The 18,994-nt window shown below is 45.8% G+C and overlaps 1 protein-coding gene across 1 annotated transcript in view; it reads left to right on the plus strand.

The window, feature by feature from the left end:
• The window catches only part of LOC132400059 (V-set and transmembrane domain-containing protein 2-like protein), a 196,578-nt gene that overhangs the window by 132,884 nt on the left and 44,700 nt on the right, over positions 1–18,994 (plus strand). Inside the window, exon 3 of the mRNA XM_059981143.1 lies at positions 18,379–18,429. Within this exon, the coding sequence (XP_059837126.1) occupies positions 18,379–18,429 (51 nt within the window). The remainder of the gene's footprint in view (positions 1–18,378; positions 18,430–18,994) is intronic.

Below are 18,994 nucleotides of genomic sequence, written 5' to 3' on the forward strand. Positions count from 1 at the left end.
AGGTTTAGGGACAAGGATGTGGAGGAGTTAGAGGTCCGATTACAGTTTAGGGACAGGGATGTGGAGGAGTTAGTGGCCAGATTAAGGTTTAGGGACAAGGATGTGGAGGAGTTAGTGGCCAGATTAAGGTTTAGGGACAAGGATGTGGAGGAGGTTGAGGCCAGATTACAGTTTAGGGACAGGGATCTGGAGGAGTTAGAGGTCAGGGTACAATTTAGGGACAGGGATGTGGAGGAGTTAGAGACCAGATTAAGGTTTAGGGACAAGGATGTGGAGGCATTAGAGGTCAGATTACAGTTTAGGGACAGGGTTGTTGAGGAGTTAGAGGTCAGATTACAGTTTAGGGACAGAGATGTGGAGGAGTTAGAGGTCAGATTACAGTTTAGGGACGGAGATGTGGAGGAGTTAGAGGTCAGATTACAGTTTAGGGACAGGGATGTGGAGGAGTTAGAGGCCAGATTACAGTTTAGGGACAGAGATGTGGAGGTGTTAGAGGTCAGATTACAGTTTAGGGACAGAGATGTGGAGGAGTTAGAGGTCAGATTACAGTTTAGGGACAGGGATGTGGAGGAGTTAGAGGCCAGATTACAGTTTAGGGACAGAGATGTGGAGGAGTTAGAGGTCCGATTACAGTTTGACAGAAATGTGGAGGAGTTAGAGGCCAGGTTAAGGTTTAGGGTCAAGGATGTGCAGGAGTTAGAGGTCAGATTAAGGATTAGGGACAGGGATGTGGAGGAGTTAGAGGCCAAATTAAGGTTTAGGGACAGAGATGTGGAGGAGTATGAGGGCAGGTTACAGTTTAGGGACAGAGATGTGGAGGAGTTAGAGGCCAGATTATGGTTTAGGGACAGAGATGTGGAGGAGTTAGATGCCAGATTAAGGTTTAGGGACAGAGATGTGGAGGAGTTAGAGGTCAGATTTCAGTTTAGGGACAGAGATGTCGAGGAGTTAGAGGCCAGATTAATATTTAGGGACAGGGATGTGGAGGAGTTAGAGGTCAGATTACAGTTTAGGGACAGAGATGTGGAGGATTTAGAGGCCAGATTAAGGTTTAGGGACAGAGATGTGGAGGAGTTAGAGGCCAGATTAAGGTTTAGGGACAGAGAGGTGTAGGAGTTAGAGTCCAGATTAAGGTTTAGGGACAGGGATGTGGAGGAGTTAGAGGTCAGTTTACAGTTTAGGGACAGAGATGTGGCGAAGTTAGAGGCCAGATTAAGGTTTAGGGACAGAGATGTGGAGGATTTAGAGGCCAGATTAAGGTTTAGGGACAGAGATGTGGAGGAGTTAGAGGTCAGATTACAGTTTAGGGACAGAGATGTGGAGGATTTAGAGGCCAGATTAAGGTTTAGGGACAGAGATGTGGAGGAGTTAGAGGCCAGATTAAGGTTTAGGGACAGAGAGGTGGAGGAGTTAGAGTCCAGATTAAGGTTTAGGGACAAGGATGTGGAGGCGTTAGAGGCCAGATTAAGGTTTAGGGACAAGGATGTGGAGGAGTTAGAGGTCAGATTACAGTTTAGGGACAGGGATGTGGAGGAGTTAGAGGCCAGATTACAGTTTAGGGACAGAGATGTGGAGGAGTTAGAGGTCAGATTACAGTTTAGGGACAGAGATGTGGAGGAGTTAGAGGTCAGATTATGGTTTAGGGACAAGGATGTGGAGGAGTTAGAGGTCAGATTACAGTTTAGGGACAGGGATGTGGAGGAGTTAGAGGCCAGATTACAGTTTAGGGACAGGGATGTGGAGGAGTTAGAGGTCCGATTACAGTTTGACAGAAATGTGGAGGAGTTAGAGGCCAGATTAAGGTTTAGGGACAAGGATGTGGAGGAGTTAGAGGTCAGATTAAGGATTAGGGACAGAGATGTGGAGGAGTTAGAGGCCAGATTAAGGTTTAGGGACAGGGATGTGGAGGAGGTAGAGGCCAGATTAAGGTTTAGGGACAGGGATGTGGAGGAGTTAGAGGCCAGATTAAGGTTTCAGGACAGAGATGTGGAGGAGTTAGATGTCAGATTACAGTTTAGGGACAGGAATGTGGAGGAGTTAGAGGCCAGATTAAGGTTTAGGCACAGAGATGTGGAGGAGTTAGAGGCCAGATTACAGTTTAGGGACGGAGATGTGGAGGAGTTAGAGGTCAGATTACAGTTTAGGGACAGGGATGTGGAGGAGGTAGAGGCCAGATTACAGTTTAGGGACAGAGATGTGGAGGAGTTAGAGGTCAGATTACAGTTTAGGGACAGAGATGTGGAGGAGTTAGAGGTCAGATTACAGTTTAGGGACAGGGATGTGGAGGAGTTAGAGGCCAGATTACAGTTTAGGGACAGAGATGTGGAGGAGTTAGAGGTCAGATTACAGTTTAGGGACAGAGATGTGGAGGATTTAGAGACCAGATTAAGGTTTAGGGACAAGGATGTGGAGGCGTTAGAGGTCAGATTAAGGTTTAGGGACAAGGATGTGGAGGAGTTAGAGGTCAGATTACTGTTTAGGGACAGGGATGTGGAGGAGTTAGAGGCCAGATTACAGTTTAGGGACAGAGATGTGGAGGAGTTAGAGGTCAGATTACAGTTTAGGGACAGAGATGTGGAGGAGTTAGAGGTCAGATTAAGGTTTAGGGACAAGGATGTGGAGGAGTTAGAGGTCAGATTACAGTTTAGGGACAGGGATGTGGAGGAGTTAGAGGCCAGATTACAGTTTAGGGACAGGGATGTGGAGGAGTTAGAGGTCCGATTACAGTTTGACAGAAATGTGAAGGAGTTAGAGGCCAGATTAAGGTTTATGGACAGAGATGTGGAGGAGTTAGAGGTCAGATTTCAGTTTAGGGACAGAGATGTCGAGGAGTTAGAGGCCAGATTAATATTTTGGGACAGGGATGTGAGGAGTTAGAGGTCAGATTACAGTTTAGGGACAGAGATGTGGAAGAGTTAGCCAGATTAAGGTTTAGGGACAGGGATGTGGAGGAGTTAGAGGTCAGTTTACAGTTTAGGGACAGAGATGTGGAGGAGTTAGAGGTCAGATTACAGTTTAGGGACAGAGATGTGGAGGAGTTAGAGGTCAGATTACAGTTTAGTGTCAGAGATGTGGAGGAGTTAGAGGCCAGATTAAGGTTTAGGGACAGAGATGTGGAGGAGTTAGAGGCCAGATTAAGGTTTAGGGACAGGGATGTGGAGGAGTTAGAGGTCAGATTACAGTTTAGGTACAGAAATGTGGAGGAGTTAGAGGTCAGATTGCAGTTTAAGTACCGAGATGTGGAGTTAGAGGTCAGATTACAGTTTAGGGACAGGGATGTGGAGGAGTTAGAGGCCAGATTACAGTTTAGGGACAGGGATGTGGAGGAGTTAGAGGTCCGATTACAGTTTGACAGAAATGTGGAGGAGTTAGAGGCCAGATTAAGGTTTAGGGACAGAGATGTGGAGGAGTTAGAGGTCAGATTTCAGTTTAGGGACAGAGATGTCGAGGAGTTAGAGGCCAGATTAATATTTTGGGACAGGGATGTGGAGGAGTTAGAGGTCAGATTACAGTTTAGGGACAGAGATGTGGAAGAGTTAGCCAGATTAAGGTTTAGGGACAGGGATGTGGAGGAGTTAGAGGTCAGTTTACAGTTTAGGGACAGAGATGTGGAGGAGTTAGAGGTCAGATTACAGTTTAGGGACAGAGATGTGGAGGAGTTAGAGGTCAGATTACAGTTTAGTGTCAGAGATGTGGAGGAGTTAGTGGCCAGATTAAGGTTTAGGGACAGAGATGTGGAGGCGTTAGAGGCCAGATTAAGGTTTAGGGACAGGGATGTGGAGGAGTTAGAGGTCAGATTACAGTTTAGGTACAGAAATGTGGAGGAGTTAGAGGTCAGATTGCAGTTTAAGTACCGAGATGTGGAGGAGTTAGAGGTCAGATTACAGTTTAGGGACGGAGATGTGGAGGAGTTAGAGGTCAGATTACAGTTTAGTGTCAGAGATGTGGAGGAGTTAGAGGCCAGATTAAGGTTTAGGGACAGAGATGTGGAGGAGTTAGAGGCCAGATTAAGGTTTAGGGACAGCGATGTGGAGGAGTTAGAGGCCAGATTAAGGTTTAGGGATAGGGATGTGGAGGAGTTAGAGGCCAGATTAAGGTTCAGGGACAGAGATGTGGAGGAGTTAGAGGCCAGATTAAGGTTTAGGGACAGAGATGTGGAGGAGTTAGAGGTCAGATTTCAGTTTAGGGACAGAGATGTCGAGGAGTTAGAGGCCAGATTAAGTTTTAGGGACAGGGATGTGGAGGAGTTAGAGGTCAGATTACAGTTTACGGACAGAGATGTGGAGGAGTTAAAGGCCAGATTATGGTTTAGGGACAGGGATGTGGAGGAGTTAGAGGTCAGATTACAGTTTAGGGACAGAGATGTGGAGGAGTTAGCCAGATTAAGGTTTAGGGACAGGGATGTGGAGGAGTTAGAGGTCAGTTTACAGTTTAGGGACAGAGATGTGGAGGAGTTAGAGGCCAGATTAAGGTTTAGGGACAGAGATGTGGAGGAGTTAGAGGTCAGATTACAGTTTAGGGACAGAGATGTGGATGAGTTAGAGGCCAGATTACAGTTTAGGGACAGGGATATGGAGGAGTTAGAGGTCAGATTACAGTTTGACAGAGATGTGGAGGAGTTAGAGGCCAGATTAAGGTTTAGGGACAAGGATGAGGAGGAGTTAGAGGTCAGATTACAGTTTAGGGACAGAGATGTGGAGGAGTTAGAGGTCAGATTACAGTTTAGTGTCAGAGATGTGGAGGAGTTAGAGGCCAGATTAAGGTTTAGGGACAGAGATGTGGAGGAGTTAGAGGCCAGATTAAGGTTTAGGGACAGAGATGTGGAGGAGTTAGAGGTCAGATTTCAGTTTAGGGACAGAGATGTCGAGGAGTTAGAGGCCAGATTAATATTTTGGGACAGGGATGTGGAGGAGTTAGAGGTCAGATTACAGTTTAGGGACAGAGATGTGGAAGAGTTAGCCAGATTAAGGTTTAGGGACAGGGATGTGGAGGAGTTAGAGGTCAGTTTACAGTTTAGGGACAGAGATGTGGAGGAGTTAGAGGTCAGATTACAGTTTAGGGACAGAGATGTGGAGGAGTTAGAGGTCAGATTACAGTTTAGTGTCAGAGATGTGGAGGAGTTAGAGGCCAGATTAAGGTTTAGGGACAGAGATGTGGAGGAGTTAGAGGCCAGATTAAGGTTTAGGGACAGGGATGTGGAGGAGTTAGAGGTCAGATTACAGTTTAGGTACAGAAATGTGGAGGAGTTAGAGGTCAGATTGCAGTTTAAGTACCGAGATGTGGAGAAGTTAGAGGTCAGATTACAGTTTAGGGACGGAGATGTGGAGGAGTTAGAGGTCAGATTACAGTTTAGTGTCAGAGATGTGGAGGAGTTAGAGGCCAGATTAAGGTTTAGGGACAGAGATGTGGAGGAGTTAGAGGCCAGATTAAGGTTTAGGGACAGAGATGTGGAGGAGTTAGAGGTCAGATTTCAGTTTAGGGACAGAGATGTCGAGGAGTTAGAGGCCAGATTAAGGTTTAGGGATAGGGATGTGGAGGAGTTAGAGGTCAGATTACAGTTTAGGGACAGAGATGTGGAGGAGTTAGAGGCCAGATTAAGGTTTAGGGACAGAGATGTGGAGGAGTTAGAGGTCAGATTTCAGTTTAGGGACAGAGATGTCGAGGAGTTAGAGGCCAGATTAAGGTTTAGGGACAGGGATGTGGAGGAGTTAGAGGTCAGATTACAGTTTAGGGACAGAGATGTGGAGGAGTTAGCCAGATTAAGGTTTAGGGACAGGGATGTGGAGGAGTTACAGGTCAGTTTACAGTTTAGGGACAGAGATGTAGAGAAGTTAGAGGCCAGATTAAGGTTTAGGTACAGAGATGTGGAGGAGTTAGAGGTCAGATTACAGTTTAGGGACAGAGATGTGGAGGAGTTAAAGGTCAGATTACAGTTTAGGGACGGAGATGTGGAGGAGTTAGAGATCAGATTACAGTTTAGTGTCAGGGATGTGGAGGAGTTAGTGGTCAGATTTCAGTTTAGGGACAGAGATGTCGAGGAGTTAGAGGCCAGATTAAGGTTTAGGGACAGGGATGTGGAGGAGTTAGAGGTCAGATTACAGTTTAGGGACAGAGATGTGGAGGAGTTAAAGGCCAGATTATGGTTTAGGGACAGGGATGTGGAGGAGTTAGAGGTCAGATTACAGTTTAGGGACAGAGATGTGGAGGAGTTAGCCAGATTAAGGTTTAGGGACAGGGATGTGAGGAGTTAGAGGTCAGTTTACAGTTTAGGGACAGAGATGTGGAGGAGTTAGAGGCCAGATTAAGGTTTAGGGACAGAGATGTGGAGGAGTTAGAGGCCAGATTAAGGTTTAGGGACAGAGATGTCGAGGCCAGATTAAGGTTTAGGGACAGGGATGTGGAGGAGTTAGAGGTCAGATTACAGTTTAGGGACAGAGATGTGGAGGAGTTAGAGGCCAGATTAAGGTTTAGGGACAGAGATGTGGAGGAGTTAGAGGTCAGATTTCAGTTTAGGGACAGAGATGTCGAGGAGTAGAGGCCAGATTATGGTTTAGGGACAGGGATGTGGAGGAGTTAGAGGTCAGATTACAGTTTAGGGACAGAGATGTGGAGGAGTTAGCCAGATTAAGGTTTAGGGACAGGGATGTGGAGGAGTTAGAGGTCAGTTTACAGTTTAGGGACAGAGAAGTGGAGAAGTTAGAGGCCAGATTAAGGTTTAGGGACAGAGATGTGGAGGAGTTAGCGGTCAGATTACAGTTTAGGGACAGAGATGTGGAGGAGTAAGCCAGATTACAGTTTAGGGATGGAGATGTGGAGGAGTTAGAGGTCAGATTACAGTTTAGTGTCAGTGATGTGGAGGAGTTAGAGGCCAGATTAAGGTTTAGGGACAGAGATGTGGAGGAGTTAGAGGCCAGATTAAGGTTTAGGGACAGAGATGTGGAGGAGTTAGTGGTCAGATTTCAGTTTAGGGACAGAGATGTCGAGGAGTTAGAGGCCAGATTAAGGTTTAGGGACAGGGATGTGGAGGAGTTAGAGGTCAGATTACAGTTTAGGGACAGAGATGTGGAGGAGTTAAAGGCCAGATTATGGTTTAGGGACAGGGATGTGGAGGAGTTAGAGGTCAGATTACAGTTTAGGGACAGAGATGTGGAGGAGTTAGCCAGATTAAGGTTTAGGGACAGGGATGTGGAGGAGTTAGAGGTCAGTTTACAGTTTAGGGACAGAGATGTGGAGGAGTTAGAGGCCAGATTAAGGTTTAGGGACAGAGATGTGGAGGAGTTAGAGGTCAGATTACAGTTTAGGGACAGAGATGTGGAGGAGTTAGAGGTCAGATTACAGTTTAGGGACAGAGATGTGGAGGATTTAGAGGCCAGATTAAGGTTTAGGGCCAGAGATGTGGAGGAGTTAGAGGCCAGATTAAGGTTTAGGGACAGAGATGTGGAGGAGTTAGAGGCCAGATTAAGGTTTAGGGACAGAGATGTGGAGGAATTAGAGGTCAGATTTCAGTTTAGGGACAGAGATGTCGAGGAGTTAGAGGCCAGATTAATATTTTGGGACAGGGATGTGGAGGAGTTAGAGGTCAGATTACAGTTTAGGGACAGAGATGTGGAAGAGTTAGCCAGATTAAGGTTTAGGGACAGAGATGTGGAGGAGTTAGAGGCCAGATTAAGGTTTAGGGACAGAGATGTGGAGGAATTAGAGGTCAGATTTCAGTTTAGGGACAGAGATGTCGAGGAGTTAGAGGCCAGATTAAGGTTTAGGGACAGAGATGTGGAGGAGTTAGAGGCCAGATTAAGGTTTAGGGACAGAGATGTGGAGGAATTAGAGGTCAGATTTCAGTTTAGGGACAGAGATGTCGAGGAGTTAGAGGCCAGATTAATATTTTGGGACAGGGATGTGGAGGAGTTAGAGGTCAGATTACAGTTTAGGGACAGAGATGTGGAAGAGTTAGCCAGATTAAGGTTTAGGGACAGGGATGTGGAGGAGTTAGAGGTCAGTTTACAGTTTAGGGACAGAGATGTGGAGGAGTTAGAGGCCAGATTAAGGTTTAGGGACAGGGATGTGGAGGAGTTAGAGGTCAGATTACAGTTTAGGTACAGAAATGTGGAGGAGTTAGAGGTCAGATTGCAGTTTAAGTACCGAGATGTGGAGGAGTTAGAGGTCAGATTACAGTTTAGGGACGGAGATGTGGAGGAGTTAGAGGCCAGATTAAGGTTTAGGGACAGAGATGTGGAGGAGTTAGAGGCCAGATTAAGGTTTAGGGACAGAGATGTGGAGGAGTTAGAGGTCAGATTTCAGTTTAGGGACAGAGATGTCGAGGAGTTAGAGGCCAGATTAAGGTTTAGGGATAGGGATGTGGAGGAGTTAGAGGTCAGATTACAGTTTAGGGACAGAGATGTGGAGGAGTTAGAGGCCAGATTAAGGTTTAGGGACAGAGATGTGGAGGAGTTAGAGGTCAGATTTCAGTTTAGGGACAGAGATGTCGAGGAGTTAGAGGCCAGATTAAGGTTTAGGGACAGGGATGTGGAGGAGTTAGAGGTCAGATTACAGTTTAGGGACAGAGATGTGGAGGAGTTAGCCAGATTAAGGTTTAGGGACAGGGATGTGGAGGAGTTACAGGTCAGTTTACAGTTTAGGGACAGAGATGTAGAGAAGTTAGAGGCCAGATTAAGGTTTAGGGACAGAGATGTGGAGGAGTTAGAGGTCAGATTACAGTTTAGGGACAGAGATGTGGAGGAGTTAAAGGTCAGATTACAGTTTAGGGACGGAGATGTGGAGGAGTTAGAGATCAGATTACAGTTTAGTGTCAGGGATGTGGAGGAGTTAGTGGTCAGATTTCAGTTTAGGGACAGAGATGTCGAGGAGTTAGAGGCCAGATTAAGTTTTAGGGACAGGGATGTGGAGGAGTTAGAGGTCAGATTACAGTTTAGGGACAGAGATGTGGAGGAGTTAAAGGCCAGATTATGGTTTAGGGACAGGGATGTGGAGGAGTTAGAGGTCAGATTACAGTTTAGGGACAGAGATGTGGAGGAGTTAGCCAGATTAAGGTTTAGGGACAGGGATGTGAGGAGTTAGAGGTCAGTTTACAGTTTAGGGACAGAGATGTGGAGGAGTTAGAGGCCAGGTTAAGGTTTAGGGACAGAGATGTGGAGGAGTTAGAGGCCAGATTAAGGTTTAGGGACAGAGATGTCGAGGCCAGATTAAGGTTTAGGGACAGGGATGTGGAGGAGTTAGAGGTCAGATTACAGTTTAGGGACAGAGATGTGGAGGAGTTAGAGGCCAGATTAAGGTTTAGGGACAGAGATGTGGAGGAGTTAGAGGTCAGATTTCAGTTTAGGGACAGAGATGTCGAGGAGTTAGAGGCCAGATTAAGGTTTAGGGACAGGGATGTGGAGGAGTTAGAGGTCAGATTACAGTTTAGGGACAGAGATGTGGAGGAGTTAGCCAGATTAAGGTTTAGGGACAGGGATGTGGAGGAGTTAGAGGTCAGTTTACAGTTTAGGGACAGAGAAGTGGAGAAGTTAGAGGCCAGATTAAGGTTTAGGGACAGAGATGTGGAGGAGTTAGCGGTCAGATTACAGTTTAGGGACAGAGATGTGGAGGAGTTAGCCAGATTACAGTTTAGGGATGGAGATGTGGAGGAGTTAGAGGTCAGATTACAGTTTAGTGTCAGAGATGTGGAGGAGTTAGAGGCCAGATTAAGGTTTAGGGACAGAGATGTGGAGGAGTTAGAGGCCAGATTAAGGTTTAGGGACAGAGATGTGGAGGAGTTAGTGGTCAGATTACAGTTTAGGGACAGAGATGTGGAGGAGTTAAAGGCCAGATTATGGTTTAGGGACAGGGATGTGGAGGAGTTAGAGGTCAGATTACAGTTTAGGGACAGAGATGTGGAGGAGTTAGCCAGATTAAGGTTTAGGGACAGGGATGTGGAGGAGTTAGAGGTCAGTTTACAGTTTAGGGACAGAGATGTGGAGGAGTTAGAGGCCAGATTAAGGTTTAGGGACAGAGATGTGGAGGAGTTAGAGGTCAGATTACAGTTTAGGGACAGAGATGTGGATGAGTTAGAGGCCAGATTACAGTTTAGGGACAGGGATATGGAGGAGTTAGAGGTCAGATTACAGTTTGACAGAGATGTGGAGGAGTTAGATGCCAGATTAAGGTTTAGGGACAAGTATGAGGAGGAGTTAGAGGTCAGATTACAGTTTAGGGACAGAGATGTGGAGGAGTTAGAGGTCAGATTACAGTTTAGTGTCAGAGATGTGGAGGAGTTAGAGGCCAGATTAAGGTTTAGGGACAGAGATGTGGAGGAGTTAGAGGCCAGATTAAGGTTTAGGGACAGAGATGTGGAGGAATTAGAGGTCAGATTTCAGTTTAGGGACAGAGATGTCGAGGAGTTAGAGGCCAGATTAATATTTTGGGACAGGGATGTGGAGGATTTAGAGGTCAGATTACAGTTTAGGGACAGAGATGTGGAAGAGTTAGCCAGATTAAGGTTTAGGGACAGGGATGTGGAGGAGTTAGAGGTCAGTTTACAGTTTAGGGACAGAGATGTGGAGGAGTTAGAGGCCAGATTAAGGTTTAGGGACAGGGATGTGGAGGAGTTAGAGGTCAGATTACAGTTTAGGTACAGAAATGTGGAGGAGGTAGAGGTCAGATTGCAGTTTAAGTACCGAGATGTGGAGGAGTTAGAGGTCAGATTACAGTTTAGGGACGGAGATGTGGAGGAGTTAGAGGCCAGATTAAGGTTTAGGGACAGAGATGTGGAGGAGTTAGAGGCCAGATTAAGGTTTAGGGACAGAGATGTGGAGGAGTTAGAGGTCAGATTTCAGTTTAGGGACAGAGATGTCGAGGAGTTAGAGGCCAGATTAAGGTTTAGGGATAGGGATGTGGAGGAGTTAGAGGTCAGATTACAGTTTAGGGACAGAGATGTGGAGGAGTTAGAGGCCAGATTAAGGTTTAGGGACAGAGATGTGGAGGAGTTAGAGGTCAGATTTCAGTTTAGGGACAGAGATGTCGAGGAGTTAGAGGCCAGATTAAGGTTTAGGGACAGGGATGTGGAGGAGTTAGAGGTCAGATTACAGTTTAGGGACAGAGATGTGGAGGAGTTAGCCAGATTAAGGTTTAGGGACAGGGATGTGGAGGAGTTACAGGTCAGTTTACAGTTTAGGGACAGAGATGTAGAGAAGTTAGAGGCCAGATTAAGGTTTAGGGACAGAGATGTGGAGGAGTTAGAGGTCAGATTACAGTTTAGGGACAGAGATGTGGAGGAGTTAAAGGTCAGATTACAGTTTAGGGACGGAGATGTGGAGGAGTTAGAGATCAGATTACAGTTTAGTGTCAGGGATGTGGAGGAGTTAGTGGTCAGATTTCAGTTTAGGGACAGAGATGTCGAGGAGTTAGAGGCCAGATTAAGTTTTAGGGACAGGGATGTGGAGGAGTTAGAGGTCAGATTACAGTTTAGGGACAGAGATGTGGAGGAGTTAAAGGCCAGATTATGGTTTAGGGACAGGGATGTGGAGGAGTTAGAGGTCAGATTACAGTTTAGGGACAGAGATGTGGAGGAGTTAGCCAGATTAAGGTTTAGGGACAGGGATGTGAGGAGTTAGAGGTCAGTTTACAGTTTAGGGACAGAGATGTGGAGGAGTTAGAGGCCAGATTAAGGTTTAGGGACAGAGATGTGGAGGAGTTAGAGGCCAGATTAAGGTTTAGGGACAGAGATGTCGAGGAGTTAGAGGCCAGATTAAGGTTTAGGGACAGGGATGTGGAGGAGTTAGAGGTCAGATTACAGTTTAGGGACAGAGATGTGGAGGAGTTAGCCAGATTAAGGTTTAGGGACAGGGATGTGGAGGAGTTAGAGGTCAGTTTACAGTTTAGGGACAGAGAAGTGGAGAAGTTAGAGGCCAGATTACAGTTTAGTGTCAGAGATGTGGAGGAGTTAGAGGCCAGATTAAGGTTTAGGGACAGAGATGTGGAGGAGTTAGAGGCCAGATTAAGGTTTAGGGACAGAGATGTGGAGGAGTTAGTGGTCAGATTTCAGTTTAGGGACAGAGATGTCGAGGAGTTAGAGGCCAGATTAAGGTTTAGGGACAGGGATGTGGAGGAGTTAGAGGTCAGATTACAGTTTAGGGACAGAGATGTGGAGGAGTTAAAGGCCAGATTATGGTTTAGGGACAGGGATGTGGAGGAGTTAGAGGTCAGATTACAGTTTAGGGACAGAGATGTGGAGGAGTTAGCCAGATTAAGGTTTAGGGACTGGGATGTGGAGGAGTTAGAGGTCAGTTTACAGTTTAGGGACAGAGATGTGGAGGCGTTAGAGGCCAGATTAAGGTTTAGGGACAGAGATGTGGAGGAGTTAGAGGTCAGATTACAGTTTAGGGACAGAGATGTGGATGAGTTAGAGGCCAGATTACAGTTTAGGGACAGGGATATGGAGGAGTTAGAGGTCAGATTACAGTTTGACAGAGATGTGGAGGAGTTAGAGGCCAGATTAAGGTTTAGGGACAAGGATGAGGAGGAGTTAGAGGTCAGATTACAGTTTAGGGACAGAGATGTGGAGGAGTTAGAGGTCAGATTACAGTTTAGTGTCAGAGATGTGGAGGAGTTAGAGGCCAGATTAAGGTTTAGGGACAGAGATGTGGAGGAGTTAGAGGCCAGATTAAGGTTTAGGGACAGAGATGTGGAAGAGTTAGCCAGATTAAGGTTTAGGGACAGGGATGTGGAGGAGTTAGAGGTCAGTTTACAGTTTAGGGACAGAGATGTGGAGGAGTTAGAGGTCAGATTACAGTTTAGGGACAGAGATGTGGAGGAGTTAGAGGTCAGATTACAGTTTAGTGTCAGAGATGTGGAGGAGTTAGAGGCCAGATTAAGGTTTAGGGACAGAGATGTGGAGGAGTTAGAGGCCAGATTAAGGTTTAGGGACAGGGATGTGGAGGAGTTAGAGGTCAGATTACAGTTTAGGTACAGAAATGTGGAGGAGTTAGAGGTCAGATTGCAGTTTAAGTACCAAGATGTGGAGGAGTTAGAGGTCAGATTACAGTTTAGGGACGGAGATGTGGAGGAGTTGGAGGTCAGATTACAGTTTAGTGTCAGAGATGTGGAGGAGTTAGAGGCCAGATTAAGGTTTAGGGACAGAGATGTGGAGGAGTTAGAGGCCAGATTAAGGTTTAGGGACAGAGATGTGGAGGAGTTAGAGGTCAGATTTCAGTTTAGGGACAGAGATGTCGAGGAGTTAGAGGCCAGATTAAGGTTTAGGGATAGGGATGTGGAGGAGTTAGAGGTCAGATTACAGTTTAGGGACAGAGATGTGGAGGAGTTAGAGGCCAGATTAAGGTTTAGGGACAGAGATGTGGAGGAGTTAGAGGTCAGATTTCAGTTTAGGGACAGAGATGTCGAGGAGTTAGAGGCCAGATTAAGGTTTAGGGACAGGGATGTGGAGGAGTTAGAGGTCAGATTACAGTTTAGGGACAGAGATGTGGAGGAGTTAGCCAGATTAAGGTTTAGGGACAGGGATGTGGAGGAGTTAGAGGTCAGTTTACAGTTTAGGGACATAGATGTAGAGAAGTTAGAGGCCAGATTAAGGTTTAGGGACAGAGATGTGGAGGAGTTAGAGGTCAGATTACAGTTTAGGGACAGAGAAGTGGAGGAGTTAGAGGTCAGATTACAGTTTAGGGACGGAGATGTGGAGGAGTTAGAGGTCAGATTACAGTTTAGTGTCAGAGATGTGGAGGAGTTAGAGGCCAGATTAAGGTTTAGGGACAGAGATGTGGAGGAGTTAGAGGCCAGATTAAGGTTTAGGGACAGAGATGTGGAGGAGTTAGTGGTCAGATTTCAGTTTAGGGACAGAGATGTCGAGGAGTTAGAGGCCAGATTAAGGTTTAGGGACAGGGATGTGGAGGAGTTAGAGGTCAGATTACAGTTTAGGGACAGAGATGTGGAGGAGTTAAAGGCCAGATTATGGTTTAGGGACAGGGATGTGGAGGAGTTAGAGGTCAGATTACAGTTTAGGGACAGAGATGTGGAGGAGTTAGCCAGATTAAGGTTTAGGGACAGGGATGTGAGGAGTTAGAGGTCAGTTTACAGTTTAGGGACAGAGATGTGGAGGAGTTAGAGGCCAGATTAAGGTTTAGGGACAGAGATGTGGAGGAGTTAGAGGCCAGATTAAGGTTTAGGGACAGAGATGTCGAGGCCAGATTAAGGTTTAGGGACAGGGATGTGGAGGAGTTAGAGGTCAGATTTCAGTTTAGGGACAGGGATGTGGAGGAGTTAGAGGCCAGATTACAGTTTAGGGACAGGGATATGGAGGAGTTAGAGGTCAGATTACAGTTTGACAGAGATGTGGAGGAGTTAGAGGCCAGATTAAGGTTTAGGGACAAGGATCAGGAGGAGTTAGAGGTCAGATTAAGGATTAGGGACAGGGATGTGGAGGAGTTAGAGGCCAGATTAAGGTTTAGGGACAGAGATGTGCAGGAGTTAGAGGTCAGATTACAGTTTAGGGACAGATATGTGGAGGAGTTAGAGGCCAGATTAAGGTTTAGGGACAGAGATGTGCAGGAGTTTGAGGTCAGGTTACAGTTTATGGACAGAGATGTGGAGGAGTTAGAGGCCAGATTAAGGTTTAGGGACAGAGATGTGGGGGAGTTAGAGGCCAGATTAAGGTTTAGGGACAGAAATGTGGAGGAGTTAGAGGTCAGATTTCAGTTTAGGGACAGAGATGTCGAGGAGTTAGAGGCCAGATTAAGGTTTAGGGACAGGGATGTGGAGGAGTTAGAGGTCAGATTAAGGTTTAGGGACAGGGATGTGGAGGAGTTAGAGGCCAGATTAATGTTTAGCGACAGAGATGTGCAGGAGTTAGAGTTCAGATTACAGTTTAGGGACAGGGATGTGGAGGAGTTAGTGGCCAGATTAAGGTTTAGGGACAAGGATGTGGTGGAGTTAGAGGTCAGATTACAGTTTAGGTACAGAAATGTGGAGGAGTTAGAGGTCAGATTACAGTTTATGGACAGAGATGTGGAGGAGTTAGAGGCCAGATTAAGGTTTAGTGACAGATGTGGAGGAGTTAGAGGTCAGATTGCAGTTTAAGTACCGAGATGTGGAGGAGTTAGAGGCCACATTAATGTTTAGGGACAAGGATGTGGAGGAGTTAGAGGTCAGATTACAGTTTAGGGACAGGGATGTGGAGGAGTTAGAGGTCAGATTAAGTTTTAGGGACAGGGATGTGATGGAGTTAGAGGTCAGATTACAGTTTAGGGACAGTGATGTGAAACAGTTAGAGGCCAGATTAAGGTTTAGGGACAGAGATGTGGAGGAGTTAGAGGTCAGATTAAGGTTTAGGGACAGGGATGTGGAGGAGTTAGAGGCCAGGTTAAGGTTTAGGGACATGGATGTGGAGGAGTTAGTCAGATTACAGTTTAGGGACAGAGATGTGGAGGAGTTAGAGGCCAGATTAAGGTTTAGGGACAGAGATGTGGAGGAGTTAGAGGTCAGATTACAGATTAGGGACAGAGATGTGGAGGAGTTAGAGGTCAGATTACAGTTTAGGGACAGAGATGTGGAGGAGTTAGAGGTCAGATTACAGTTTAGTGTCAGAGATCTGGAGGAGTTAGAGGTCAGATTACAGTTTAGGGACAGAGATGTGGAGGAGTTAGAGGTCAGATTACAGTTTAGGGACAGAGATGTGGAGGAGTTAGAGGCCAGATTAAGGTTTAGGGACAGGGATGTTGAGGAGTTAGAGGTCAGATTACAGTTTAGGGACAGGGATGTTGAGGAGTTAGAGGCCAGATTACAGTTTAGGGACAGAGATGTGGAGGAGTTAGAGGTCAGATTACGGTTTAGGGACAGAGATGTGGAGGAGTTAGAGGTCAGATTAACGTTCAGGGACAGAGATGTGGAGGAGTTAGAGGCCAGATTACAGTTTAGGGACAGCGTCAGAAATCTAGAGGTTTACACTTAGGGTTAGAGGTTAAGCTTCTGTTCTGCACCCAAAGGCCAGTGAGTGTACACTGGATGAAGGTCATCTGGAGTCTAGGTCTCGGCATCATGCTGGAAGTCCAGCGAAATGGACAGGTAACGAAGGAGAGTGATCAGTACTGAAGACTGAAGCTTGAAGCACAATCGGGAAGTCCAAGTTAAAGCTTGAATGCCAGACTAGAGACTGGAGGCTTGGATGACTTTACTGAAGTTGCAGGACTGTCCATGTGTATGGGACAGTGGTAGGGAGGAAAGAGGTCTGTTTCGTTGTTGTTTTTGTTGCTTGTTGTTATCTATGTTGTTCTGCCAAGCATTATGGGGCTTTCTATGTTGGCGTCAGAATGTGTACTGACACTTACCGACCGCCCCCAGCACATCCTTAGATGTGTTGGTTCTTAAAGCAAACAACATAGTTCACTAATCTGAATCTGAATCTTAATCAAGCTGTTTGTGGAATAACCCATTCTAGTATTTTCATAAATATACATTGCAGAGAGCCCTTTGTAGATAATAACATGTTAAAGAAAAGAAGGGAAGCTTGCATTACTGTTTCCACCTTTCATGATCATCGGCAGCCTATTTGCAGCAGAGTTTTCCATGGATTAAATATACACTGTCATTTTCCATTATCTTCTTTCTCACCTGGGCTCCTCCTGATTTTTCCAACAGTTCTGCCAAAGGTCTCCCTGTTTTATGGATATCTCCAGGATCCAGTCCTATCTGTAATTGTGTTAGACCATATCAGCCTCTTGTCTGAGAGTATTTATAAGCATAATTTCAAGGCTTGTTATTTTTAATGCATTTGTTTAATCAGAGCATTCATTATAATTAGACCATAGTTATGCTAAGTATGCCCGCAGAAGAAGAATCTCAGGGTTGTATGTGGTGACATGTATGTACACTGATAATAAATTTTAGCTGGACTTTGAACTTTGAAGACACTGAAGCAGAATTAAGCCATTCAGACCCATTGAGTCTGCTCTGCCATTTCATCGTGGCTGATTTATTATCCCTCTCAATCTCATTCTCTTGCCTTCTCCCTATAGCCTTTGACACCCTGACTAATCAAGAACTTATCAACCTAAGCTTTAAATATACCCGTTGATTTGGTCTCTACAGCTGTCTGTGGCAGTGAATACCACAAATTCACCACCGTTTGGCTAAAGAAATTCCTCCTCATCTCTGTGTTAAAGGGGCACTCTTCTATTCTGAAGCTGTGTCCTCTGGTCCTATACTCATCCACTATTGTAAATATCCTCTCCATATCCACTCTACCGAAGTCTTTCAATATGTGATAGGTTTCAATGAGATCCCTCCCCCATTCTCCTAAACCCCAGCAAGTACAGTCCCAGAGCCATCAAATGGTTCTCACACATTAACCCTTTCATTCTTGGGATCATTGTCGTGAATATCCTTGGAACACTCTCTAATGCTAGCACATCCTTTCTTAGATAATGGGCCCAAAACTGCTCCCAATGCTTCAACTGTGGTCTGACTGACACCTTAGCTTTAATTAATGAGCTGTTGGACACAGGAGGAAGGATTTTAGTTTGGGTCTGTTATAGCCAGTAATAGGGGAGTTATTAAATCTCCAAAGACCAGCTCTGATCAGGGAGGAAAGGAATTACATAATCCCTTTAGGTGACCTTTATTTCAGGCATCTCCCTTGAAGTCTAAAGGTTGTTGCTGTGATCGGTTTTAATTACTGCAGTGGGTACATGGAAATATCTCCACCACAATGGATCACAATGATAAACTGCTTAAGCCTTTCTTTCACACTTTTGCACACCATCTCAATTTCTGGATAGAGACATAAAAAACCCACAGCACAAAACAGGCCCTTCGACCCACAAAGCTGTGCCGAACATGTACTTACCTTAGAAATTAGCTAGGATGTATCACTATTTGTAGAAAGCAGCAAACTGTTGTTCCTTTTGCATGTGAAGTGTGGAGAAAAAGATTGAAGTATTCTTTGACTATGTAAGTAAACTACATCATTCAAAGTCTTTGAGCCACAAAGAGATGAAGCAACACACACAGATACAGGCCCTTCACCCTAACCACAATCCCCACTTCTCCATCTTCACCTCTCTCCCTTTCTCCCCATCTCCCTCACTCCCAACCCCACTCTCCTTCTCCTCCCTTCTCTCTCACCCTTCCTTCTCTGTCCCCTTCCTCACCTACCTCCCCTCACCTCTCCTCTCCACTTCCTCAACACACCCGTGCTCCTTTCCTTTTCCTCTTCTCACCCACACCCTTTCTCCTTCTCCCCATTCACCTTTCCCTTTCTTCTCCCTCCCCTCCTCCCCTACCCCTTTTCTCCCTCCCCCTCACTCTCTCTTTCTCTCCCCCCAACACTGCTGCCAAGCCCCCAATATTCTGTGTAATCTTCTATTTCCTCTCTGTTAACAGATGAAAGCTGCAGCTCATGAGGAACCCACAAAGGAGGCAACGAAAATAAGTGTAAGTTGCAGAAACTTTACTATACTGATTATATTTCCCAACGTGTCCAGTTACATCTCGAGTTATACACAGGCCTGCAATAGTTCACTTTCATTTTAGGATGAAAGCAGAGCCCAATAAAGGATTTGTGGATCCATTTAATTTGTAATTCAGCAAAATCTGAGAAACTAATCTGAAGCGTCAGTCAATGGTTCTCATCTCTAGTTTCCACTGATCCCAGGTGATACAGGTGAGCCAACTTACTATGGATTAGAAACGACATAGAGCCAGACTGATATTACCGTAGGTTGTGCATCCTACTTGACCCAATGCCCAGAGTGAAAGTTCACTCCACTATGTCAATCTCCTGGCTTCTCCCCATATCCCTTCATGCCTTGACTAATAAAGAATCTATTAACCTCCGCCTTAAATACACCCAATGACTTGGTCTTGATAGCCACCTGTGGCAACAAATTCCATAGATTCACCACTCTCTGGCTAAAGAAATTCCTCCTCAACTCCATTCTAATAGGATGCCCCCCCCCCCCCCATTTTGAGGCTGTGACCTCTGGTCTCAGATTCTCCC

Source organism: Hypanus sabinus, chromosome 9, assembly GCF_030144855.1.
Source record: "Hypanus sabinus isolate sHypSab1 chromosome 9, sHypSab1.hap1, whole genome shotgun sequence".
NCBI classification, from domain to species: Eukaryota; Metazoa; Chordata; class Chondrichthyes; order Myliobatiformes; family Dasyatidae; genus Hypanus; species Hypanus sabinus.